General features: G+C 50.5%; 1 protein-coding gene and 1 pseudogene across 3 annotated transcripts in view; one reads left to right on the forward strand and one right to left on the reverse strand.

Moving 5' to 3' along the window:
* ZNF582 (zinc finger protein 582) overlaps positions 1-11,492 on the reverse strand; it is a 32,422-nt gene extending 20,930 nt beyond the window's left edge. For all 3 annotated transcript variants that reach the window (XR_012780890.1, XR_012780891.1, XM_075537686.1), the window contains exons 1-3: positions 11,189-11,492; positions 6,123-8,273; positions 5,297-5,392 (exon numbers count right to left, since the gene is read on the reverse strand). Coding sequence is in view for 1 of the 3 variants with exons in the window: in XM_075537686.1 (XP_075393801.1) it covers positions 5,297-5,392; positions 6,123-6,156 (130 nt within the window). In the remaining 2 variants the exon portion in view is untranslated. The remainder of the gene's footprint in view (positions 1-5,296; positions 5,393-6,122; positions 8,274-11,188) is intronic.
* Positions 9,291-9,752, forward strand: LOC142432575 (complex I assembly factor TMEM126B, mitochondrial pseudogene; annotated as a pseudogene).
* Positions 11,493-11,756: the final 264 nt, after the last annotated feature.

An 11,756-nucleotide genomic window follows, 5' to 3' on the forward strand; every position in this document is an offset into this window, starting at 1 on the left:
GCACTCATGGGTGGCCTGGGGCTGGTGGTCTGAGGGGTGACGTGGGAAGGAACACAAAGGCAACATTCAAGAAGATGGAAATGTTTCCTATCTTGACTGGAAGGGTGGTTGTACGTGGGTACATAGCTGTCAACACCACAGTATCGCTCTTACAGTCAGAAAGAACGTATCGAGACATGTGCTGAGGTACATACTGTGACAGGATAATGCCCATCTGAGGACCAGCTAATCCAGCCACTACTCACATCCACATATGCTCACAGAATATGCCAAGTGTGAAGAAACTAAAAAAAGATTAACAACTTCTGAAACCTGAAACTGATCCAACATACAATTAAGATGCATTACTATTTACTGGTAATTTGAACAAGAAAGTTGGAAACAAAGAAAGACTGTTACATACAGCCATGGAGATAGATACTTCACCTGGAATCGCATGATTAAGTTTTGCAAGACCAAAAACTTAATGATCAGAAATAGCTTTTCTTAATAACATAAATGGAAACTCACGGACGTCAGTGGGTGGACTACGTAAAGATGAAATCAATTCCATCTGTGGAAGGAGACACCGAGAAGCTCAATACCACCGTGCAGACTAAGGTCAGGGATCAACTGCAAAATAAATCATTGATTGCTAATGCACAAGTTTGAGTTGAAGCTGAATAAAATGAAAACCAGTCTATGAGAACCCAAATACAACTTGGAGTATATTCCCCTGAGGTTAGAGACCATGTCAGAAGTCGACTAAATGCACTGACCACTGATGACTGGAATCCACAAGACGATGTGATGACAGCAAGGACATCAGACATGATGATGGAAGTAAAGGCCCTTCCAAAGATCGGAAAGACAGAAGAGACCAGAATGAGTGTCAAAAGAGACTCTGAAAATCGCTCTTGTGCACAGCACATCTAAAGTGAAGGGAAGAAATGATGAAGTGAAATTACTGAAGGAAAGGTGTCAAAAGGCAGCTCAAGAGTCCAAAGGAAAGCGCTGCAAGGAGCTGGAGTTAGAAAACCCCAAGGGAAGAGCACACTCAGAAATCCTCAAGCTACAGGAACTGAAGGGATACCTCAAGCCCCACGTCCGAACACTAAGGGGTACAACGTGCTGCCATCGAGTCATTCTGACCCAGCGATCCTACACACAGGCACAACTGCTCCTGCAGGTTTCCAAGACTGTAGCTTCATGAGAGTGGGAAACCTCATCTTTCTCCGTGGTGGTTTTCAACCACGACCTTCCAGTTAGCAGCCTCCTGGGCAATCCACTACATCACCAGGGCTCCAATCCTGAAGGGTGCTGTGGGCAGAATACCGAATGACTCGGAACACATCGAAAGAAGATGGGAGTCCCTGAACCACAGATTGGTCAGCACCCAAGCACTTCAGCCAGGCTGCACTCAGGGCACTGGTGAGAAGCAAGGCTCCAGGAACTGACAGAGTAACACCTGAGCTATTTCAGCAAACAGACGCGACACTGGAAACATTCACTCATGGGTGCCAAGAAACTTGCAAGAGAGCTACTGGCCAAGCAAGGAAGAGATACGTATTTGGCTACCATTACAACAGCATACAGAAACTCAGTACCATCCATATCACAAAAGCAACCCTTTGCGGGAAATAATGTTACCGTGACTAAAGCAGTACACTGAAACGGGTCTGCCAGAAACTCAAATTGGCAGAGGGTGAATGAAGAGGGTGTGGAATGAGGGGTCTCGCTGCCGTCAGGTCTTGGCTCAAAATGGGGAATACCAGAAACAGGTGTATCTGAATTTTACTGACTATGCCAAGGTCTTTGATTGTGGGGTCCACATGAAAGGATGCATAGCATCTCCAAGAATGGGGATTCCACAACACGTGATTTACTCAACCAAAACCCAGCGGGAGTCATCTGAACAGAGCAAAGGAACTCTTCATGGCTTCACATCAGAAAAGGTGAGCGCTAGGGTTGCAGCCTCTCACCACGCTTACCCAGTCTGTACAGGGAGCAAGGAGTTCAAGAAGCTGGAATACAGACAGGAAGAAGAATGGCTCAACCGCCTGCAATCTGCAGACGACAATAAGCAATGTACAACCTTGCCACCTCACAGCGAGGAGCACTTCCTGATGGAAAGCAAAGTCTGCATGCAGCCTTTGAGTATTCTTCAATGGAAAGAAAAGGAAAATTCTCACTATGTATGGTGTAAGTTTGTCTAGCCTGCCAATCAGGTCACAGCCTGATGGTGCCTCCTTGTGAGTGTGACCTCCACCTAAGAAGGGTCCTGGGAACCTCCCCTCTCTCTGCTGTCGACTCACTTGGGAGAGCTTCCAGAGACACCGCCATTAGACCCACCCAACGCTGCTCCCCCTGGCCTGCGATCTCTCTGTATTCTGCATCACTGCCTGTGGCTGTGTGACTCTGAAGATAGATTTATGGACTAGTTTCAAACTATGGACTGGTGCTGGACTCATGGACTTGATCTGGACTGGGATGTTTTCTTGGTATAAAGCTCTTTCTGACACATGTATTAGTATCCCTGGATTTGTTTTTCTAGTGAACCCAGCCTAACTCAACTGGACTAACAAGTTACAGCAAGCTGTTCAGAGAAAACAGGTTGTGAAGGATTTCATTTTACCTGACGCCACAATCAACACTCACGAAAGCAACTCATGAAGTCAAAAAGCCAAACGATGCACTGCCTTGGGCAAAGCTGCTGGAAAAGACTGGCCCAGTGTTAAATGCCACGACGTCGCTCTGAAGGCTGTTGCACCTGACCCAGGCTTTCAGTTGCCTTATCTGCCTTTTATGGAGGTGCACGCTGAGACATCAATAAGATGACTTAGGCATCTGGATATGGTGTTGGCAGAACACTGAATGCACAATAGCATTGTCTTGGAAGAAGTACAGTACTCTGCTCAGATGCAAAGATGGTGAGAGCCCACCTCACATACTTTGGACATCAGGAGAGAAGGACAGCATGTTTGCTAAATGAAGGGTCAGTGGCAGAGGTGAAGACCCCCAGCCCCCACCCCTACAATTTGCACACGGACACAGCGGCTGTAACCGGGGGCTCAGATACGTCAACTAGTGCGAGGCCGGTGCAGGACCGGGCAGTGTTTCCGTGTCAGACCCAGGGTTGCTGTGTCGGAACCACCCGGTGGCACCTGACAGCCAAGTGAGGAAATACAGTCCTATGCTCAGTCCCCCCGTGGAATTTTCATCACAGCCCTTTACGTAATTTAAAACCGCCTGCCTCGCCTCTTCGTTCTTTACTCCTCCACGCAGACACAAATCCCCTCGCATGCCACACCCCTTCCACTCCACTCCTTCATCGACTCCCACGGATCCAGCTAGCACTTTGGTGTGAATGCATCGACTCTACCTGGAAGGCTTCGTCCTTAGCTCCTCTTTCAGAACTCCTGGCATACTGTGCTTGGTAGAAACCTATACATTTAAGTACCATATAGACTCGAGAATAAACTGTCCTCAAATTAAAATCTCAGGTCAGCTTATCCTCAAGTCTCCATGGTATACTCTTGGTCTCACTTCACATCTTACTAGTGGGTGGAAACCGAGAAGATTACTCTTCCCCACGAGGCATTTGGCCATGTCTGTGACTTTTATTTTACACAGGGAGCGAGAGGGCTAGTGCTACTGGCATAGAATGGGCTAGCAGCCAGAGATACCTCTAAAGAGTGCACAAGGGCAGCCTTCCAAAACAAAGACTCCCTCAGCCAAGAATACCAATCACGCCAAAGCTGGGAAACCTTGCACGTGAAGGAAGATAAGGTTACCCATCACCATGAAGATGGCATGGGAGAAAATGGGCAACCCTTCCTCCTATTATATATTACGGTCCCATGAGTAGGCGCCAACCAGATGGCAACTAACAACCATGCAGACGCTGCATCTGGTGGCACGCCACCATCCACATGGAAAACTGATGGACAGAGGTGAAAGGAACCAACCACAGGGTTCAGGTGAAGCCAGTCAGAGAAAGGACCAGGTGGTGGACAACAGTGGTGCGGCTGAGTCGATGTCAACTCCCAGCGGCGCCATGTGACAGAAGCGAACTGCCCCCTGGGGTTTCCAAGCTGGGATCTTTAGGAAGAAGGCTGCCACCCGCATCCTGATCCTGTGAAGTAGCTTCGTGCGTCCGAACTGCCAGCCTGGCAGTTAGCAGCTGGGTGTCTAACCACTGCGCCACCAGGGCGCCTTTGGAAAGAACTAGGAGTCATATTTAGATACCATGCGATTTTTGGTGGATGGGAAACTGGTCCAAGGCCGACTATTAGGTAGCAGCCAGGGCTACTACGGAGCACTGGATACAGTCTGGCTAAAAGGTTTGTTATTAAAGAAAGAGAAAACCTTTCCGAGGGAAAGGACAGGAGTTTGAGCCACCGAGGTGACGTGGGGGCCTTTGGGCAGTGCCTGCTGTCGATGTGTTGTTGGTCTCGACAGAGACTCACAGGAGGGACCTGTCCCTGCAGAGGGTCAGAGACAAGGATGACCCTCACGGCAATGAACTGGACTCACAGAGTGACTGAGGACTGCACCGGACAAGGCAGAGGCATGCTTCCTGCAGGCAGGGTCCCGAGTGGGGACGGCCTTGGCGGCGACAACAGCTGCGTTCAGCAGTCCTGGAGGCAGTGGCTAAGCAGAGGCTGCAGCCACAAGGTTGGTGGATTGCACCCACCAGCCTCTGCAGGAGAAAGATGAGAATCCTACTCTGTTCCACAGGACCACAAGTCAAAATCAGCCTGACAGCAATGCGTCAATGAGGAGGAATCCCTGCGGGCCACACACGATCGAGCACTGAGTGCTAGCCAAAAGGTTGACAGTTCAAGCCCACTGAGCGGTACAGAGAGTCTGATCCACTTCCGAAGTTACGGACCCGGAAGCTCTTATGGAGCAGCTTTATCTGCACACAGGGGTCTCCGGGCATTGAGATCACTCTGGAAGTCACCACCAGCCACAATGGAGAGGACCCCTCAAGGAATGGCTACAAACAGAGGAGAGGCCCCAGTCTGAGCCCTGGGGTGCTCTAACAGTTGGCGATGAAGGAGATCCACCCCAAGAAGGCTGAGGGACATGTCACAAAGTGGGCGGAGATCCGAAATGGCCTGGAAGACGTCAGTGGACAGAAAGGATGGAGTGATCCCCCCCTGTCAAATGCTTCTGAGGAGTGGAAGGAAGATGACTGAGACTTGACCTCCAAACCTGATGGCTTTGAGGGAACGTTTCCTGCCGCAAGGTCCTGTGTCCTCAGCAACCACCTCACCTGTGACAGGGGCCACTCCCCCGATGCCTGCCTCACCTGGGTCCAGGCCTCCAGGGGCCACCGGCCCCACCGCCCAGGGCTCTTTTCCTTGCTCCAGGGAGGCGATCACATGGGGTTTGGAAACGCTAAGACCTGGGAATGAAAAGAAAATGTGTCACCACTTACGGCGCAGGGGCCCCCAGAATTCAGACGCAGGGCCTGCCTGCCCTCCACAAAGAACAGGGAGCTGCAGGAAGCGGGAGATGTGGAGACCATCTGAGGGCTGTGGAAGGGCGAGCCTCAGCTGACGGAGGGGGGTGCGGTCATATATATTTGTGTATGTTTGTTATTATCACATAATAAAATATGAGAAAGCTTCAAAAAGCTCATGGGAAATGGAAAGAGAATGGAAATTTTCCACAAACTTTCTGAAGACCCCCTCGTGTAACATCCTGTCTGATTAGTAACATTTCACAGCAGGCTTTACACAGCAGCTGCGGTTCCCATTCGGCCACCTCTAAACGGGGAGTGAGTGACACTGGGTACAGTCTGCACCGTGTGTGAATGCTCTCACGGCTTCCATTCGGCTTGTCCCGTTGCTACTCATGCAGGTTCCCTGCCCCTTCACCGTCTCATCTTTGTTAACGCTGTGGCTGACACTCTGGTCTCACATGAGTCAGAAGTGACTGAATGGCAGCTGGTCTTGCTTTGCTTTGGTCTTAGAGATGAGTTTCAAAAGGCGCACCATGCTCAGGACGAGGCTGCCCTCTTACCACTCACATGCGACCAACCAGTTGAGAAACGAGAAGGCACCCAGACATGGGCGGGGAACAAGTAGAGTTGCCTCCAACAGAATCATCTCAAATACCAGCCAGCATCTTACCCAGCGAGACCAGGTTGCTGTACGTCTCCAACATCACGTCTCTGTACAAGTCCCTCTGAGCTGGTGCCAGCTGCTCCCACTCGTCTTGGGAGAAGGCTATGGCCACGTCCCTGAACAGGAAGGTCCCCTGGAATAAGACGCACGGATGACATATGTCTAATTCAAGGACATGTTTCCCAATGGGATGAGGAGAGACGGAAGTCTCTGTAGGAAGATGCCGTTCTGAGGAGCGTGAAGGCCCTATTATGAATATGAGCAACAGAAATAAAATGAAAACTCATGAGAGGCAAGACTCCGGGGATTTCGAAGGCTGATGCCTCCTCCTCCTGGTGCCTCTCTTTAAAAAGTTCAGGGAAAAATTCCATTGCCTTTCAATGCCATTTTCTTTACAAACTCTTGAATCCCCGTGCAAAACGAACCCCAAACAAACAACGCTGCCATCAGGTCAATTCTGACTCGTGGAGCCCCTGGGGGACAGAGATTGGCTGCCCACAGGTTTTCTGAGGCTGCAGTCTTTACGGGATCAGACTGTCACATCTATCTCCCGCAGCTCGGGTGACAGGTTCGAACCACCAACCCTCGCTTAGAGCTGCATCCTTAATCACTGGGCACCAGGGCGCCTCTTGTATGCAGTGTCCAAAAGTTCTTGAATGGTCCGTTTCAGTGCAAACCCAAAGCTCTTGTACACAAATCTGGAGTGAAAATAAAAATCCAGCAAAGTGATGTTTTCCCAACCCCTACCCAACAGTGTAATAAGGCACACTGCCCGTTGTGTGCCTGGTGCATAATACCTTCTCCTTCAACACAGGGCCCGGCGCTTCTACCTTTAGGAGGTACCAAAAACACAAAACCACGTAGCCTTTCTCCCGGAGACACTACGAGCCATCTATCGTAGAAAATGCGCTTTTCCTATCAGCTGAGAATGCCTTACAGCTGTTGTTAGGTGCCACAGGGAGGGGCCACCCCATGGGCTGCCTACAGTGGAAGCTTCATGGAGATGACCGCCAGGTCAGAACACACCGCAGGCCTTCCCTTGTCATCCTCAACGAGGGCCGCTTTGAAACTTTCCATCCTGTGGGAAGCATGACCCAAGCTTTCTTTGGATCCTGGAGGCAGATGGGGGATCAGACCACCCTCATAACCCCTTCCACATGCAGCCCATCTAGACGGAACACTCTGCCCCTCTGGCCGGTCGCCTCACTCGCTTCCCTCCGCCACCCCCATCTCTGCATTTCTGTTACTCCCAAGCTGCAGATTCACACACTCCGTTTATCTTCAACTCAGACCCTATTTTTGCTCTCTCCCAGAGAAGCCCCAATCACACACCCAATCTTAACACCCTGCCAGGCAGACTTTGCCATGCACTGAGGCTGAGATTAGCCAATGCAGCCTCTGCTTCTTGTCCACCTGTGATCTCTCCGAAGTGTTTCTCTCCAGTCCATCAAGTTTGGGTCCTGCCAGTGGAGCTCTCCTTTGCCTACCAGCCGTGGCCAGTGGGTTGGTTTCACCTCGTCTCGACCCACAGCAGCAACTTATAGTTTCAAGGGCTGTGTTCTCCCCGCACATGCTTCTTCCACCGCGTCAGGGGCAGCAGAAGGCTTAACTGCCACACCACCCGGGCTCTCACTTCCCTGCAAGGGCATGCACTTCTGCTCCCTACGACCTCCTGGCAGAAGACGGATGTTGAATGCTACACCCGAAACAAAAGCCTCAACTGTCATCGAGTTAATTCTGACACACAGCACCCCTGTAGAGGGTTTCTGAGACGGTCAGTCGTTACAGGAGCAGACCGCCTCATCTTTGTCCCTCAGAGCAGCAGGTGGGTTTGAACCCCTGACCTTGTAGCTAGCTGCCCAACTCCTAACTCACAGTGCCACCACAGCTCCTAAATGCTGCACACGTCCAAAAGAAACTCGTGGGCACTGGTCAGAGATAAAGGGGCCACTGGAGAGGGCGCCAGGTGCTGGTCCATTCACTCCCTGCAAAGAGAACATTCAGAAGCCACATTCCTGGGTAGAAGCCCAGTGGGAAGTTTCAGGTGAAGCAAAGCAAATATTTACATGGCTTGAAAACTCACGAGGGACATGGCTTTTAGCTGAATCTTCTTCCAGGGCCTCTCTGGGAGAAGGGTGGAGTCCTGAGGTGGCAGAGCTAAGGGAGGAAAGAGCGAGGGTAAGAGACCAGCTCCCTGAGGGCCAAGGGTACAGCTCCCACCACCAGAACATTAGAGGGAATTAGGGCCTCACCAAACTCCAGGAAGCTCAGCTCCTGTAAGGACAGAAGGACACAGGCGTCCCACTTCTCCTAAGCAACCAGAAGTGCTGCCTGTTGCTGGCAGAGATCTCAAGCAGGGGTGGCGCGCAGAGCTGGACCAGGGACTGAGTTCCCATGTTGCTGTTGTTGCCAGGCACCTTCAGGGCGACGCCAACTCCTAGTCGGCCTCACGAAATGACACTGCCCTGTGCGGCCGAGTCAATGACAATTACGGCCAAGTACGGCTGCCCTGTGGGGTTTCCAGAAGCAGTCTCATCTTTCGCCCGAGGAGGGGCTGATGGCTTTGAACCACCAGCCCTCTCTCTGATTAGCACCTGAGATCTCAATCACTACACCCAAGCCCTTTGCCATTGAGTTGATTCCAGCTCACAGCACATCCATTGAGTGTTCCCGAGACCATAAATCTGAATGGGGCAGACAGCCTCCTATTTCTCCCCAAGAGTGGCTGGTGGGTTTGAAACCCTGTCCCTGGGGTTAGCCACCAGTGTGAAACTACAGAATGCCTCCAAGATGCTGTCCCCCCAAATCCAGGAGTGCAGGGGGTCTCTCCTGTCTGCATAGGTCTGGTCCAGAAGAAAGTCTTCTCTTTTAAACTCATTCATTCCTCAAATGTAGGAACTCCAGTGTTCTCCCTGGCTCTTTCCCTAAATTCCATATCCACAAAGGGTCCCACTGCCCACCTAAGGTTTTGTGGACTGTACTTTGTAGAAACTGCCTTGAGTCTACAAATAAGGTAGGAGGGCAAGGGTGGTTCCTTATACACCTGTGCCACCCATGCAAGCCCTGGGCTGCTAACTGAAAGGTTAATGGTTTCAACACAACAGCCAGCCCTCAAAGGAAAGTGAAGCGGTCTGCATACCTAAAGATTACAGCCAGGGGATGTGACCTGCCAACATGGCAGCGCTCGGTCGTGGAGCTGGACCTGAGCTGGGGGATGACATCGAGTTGGCAACATATACTCATGGTCAGCCCAGTTCTTCTCCAGAAGATGCAAAATTCAGAAGACCAATGGTGATGGAAATTATAGGAAAAAAACTGAATATCTTAGAAAAGTAATTTATCAGCCAGGAGAATTGTGTTGTGAGAAGTTCACTGGTTGGCTTATTGTGCGGTGTTCTATATCCCAGTGCTTTGGCTTTTTCTAAAAATGGACGCCTGGCAGTCAAGTATCATATGGTCCCATTGCCACCAAAAGGAAGGGTTTTACTCCACTGGTTTCTGCTGTATCAAAGGGAGGTGAAAGCAATGGCAATTCCTCTGGCCCTGCAAATGCTCATTGGAATAATGAATGGCCGGCAGCACTATGAAGTATTTGGTAGTATGAGGAATAGGGAAGAGACTGTACACGAAGATTAACAAATGAATGGCTGCTAAACTTGGAATGGATTTTTTTTTTTATGATGAAGACTTAGGTATTGCTGAAGAGTTAAAGTAACTCTAGACAGGCATCTTGTTTCTGTTCCTTCTGCCTGTTTTATATAGCAGGTACTCAATAAAGATTTAATAATTAAAAAAAAAAGATTACAGCCTGGGACCCCCCTGGGGTACTGTTCTACTTTGTCATACAGGGTCGCTAGGGGGTAGAATTGACTCCACAACAGTTTCTGTTTCTTTTTTAATAAGCATCGTGTTCAGCTACATACACAATTATGACACTACACTACACAGACATTGACCGTAGAACCAAAATTTAGTACACAGCTGCCCACAGGTGTCACAGGGTATCTCATGGAATGGCAAGCACCTATGAAAAAAATGCTGGCAGGCAACACTAATTGACCAAGAAATTCACTCAGGGCTGGACCCTTGTCCATCATGAGAACATCAACTAGAGAGGTATGAAACCTGCCCACCCACGGACACACAGGCTGAAAAGAAAAAAAAACAGGCATGGAACACACCCATGCATCATGAGTGATGCCTTGTAGCTGCTTGTGGAGCTCATCGTGAAATGAGTACCTAGTATTTTCTAAGAAGGAAGGCCTGACAATGCTCTTCTGCAAAGCCAGCCATTGGAAACCCCATGGCACTCCACCCTACTGTGAAGCACACAGGGTCCACTTGTTGGCGGGCAGTTGGTTTGGCATTTTGTAAAAGGGCTTCAGACAGTGCTTGGCATTCGAAATCATCATTCTAAATCCTGTGTAAATGAGGTAATTATGAATTTGGTTTGACACGGTACCAGCATTCTTCCTTCAGCTGAACCCTGAGAAAAGCATTACTCCTAACAGCTGTATGAGGCCATCACAGCTACTCAACGATCTCCCTATTATTGGGTCTGGAATTTGAGCAAGGTTATCGACCATGTTGCCAGGTGAAAATCTCTGTTACTAAGTAGAAACGCCCCATAGGGGTCTCTTGGGGTGGGGGTGGGGGTACGGTGGGCGGGGGGCACTGTCAAGATCTTGATGATAGCAAATCTCAGGCCTTTCTTTGCAATGCAGCTGGGGGATTCAAACCAACATTTGGTTATTAATCATCGGTTCCACCCAAGGGATGTCTAGTCTATAGTGATTAATCACTGCCCCCCGTTAAGAGTTTTCTGGGCTGTATTTGTTACCAAAGTAGAATGTCTGGTCGGTCTCTTGCAGATTAGCGGGGTGGATTTGAACTACCAATTTTTCCACGGGCAGCGGTTAACCTAACTTGGCTCTGAATCAAGTTCTGCAATTACCTCTTAAAGAATTTCATTGAACAACTTTAAGCCTCGGTAGTAAAAAGGGCGCAAGCGAACCAATGCAAAACTTCCAAACACATTTTCAGAAGACCAGGGAGGGGACCCTCATACTCACCTAAAGGGTCCAGGGGCTCAGGTGGAGCTTGGACGCTGAAAAGGGGCGCGGAGGGGCAGGGCCCGCGGGGCCGACGGGAAATGTAGTCCGGCTCCAGAAACGTTGCCTACCGACGCTGAGGCCGGATGTCCCAGTTCTTCCCAGGCCCAGCCGCCACGTCTGACCCCGCACCGACTCCAGAGCCCCTCACAGGCTCCGGAGCCTCTCACCTGCCACCTTCTTGGGTCCAAGTTCAGGAGTGGTTGCGCCCCGGTAACCCAGAGCGGACCCCCTCCTTGGAACTGGCGGATTTGCCGCCTGGAGCCGGAAGATGGCGCAGACGTACAAAGCATGACTGCTACGTCGGGGGGGGGGGGGCGGCAGCTTCGCAAGGCCTTCTGGGAAATGGAGTCCCAGGGCGCCGACATAGAAAGCATTACCACTGCGTCGGGGACCAGCTTCGCAAGGCCTTCTGGGAAATGGAGTCTCAGGCAGCCTCAGTGTGTGAAGCCGGATCTCGCGAGAGTGCGATCTCGTGTGACGGTGGGAACGTTTCAGAATCATAGCCTGAACCTTTTGAGAGTTGGAA

This window comes from Tenrec ecaudatus, chromosome 18 (assembly GCF_050624435.1).
Source record: "Tenrec ecaudatus isolate mTenEca1 chromosome 18, mTenEca1.hap1, whole genome shotgun sequence".
Taxonomy (NCBI): Eukaryota; Metazoa; Chordata; class Mammalia; order Afrosoricida; family Tenrecidae; genus Tenrec; species Tenrec ecaudatus.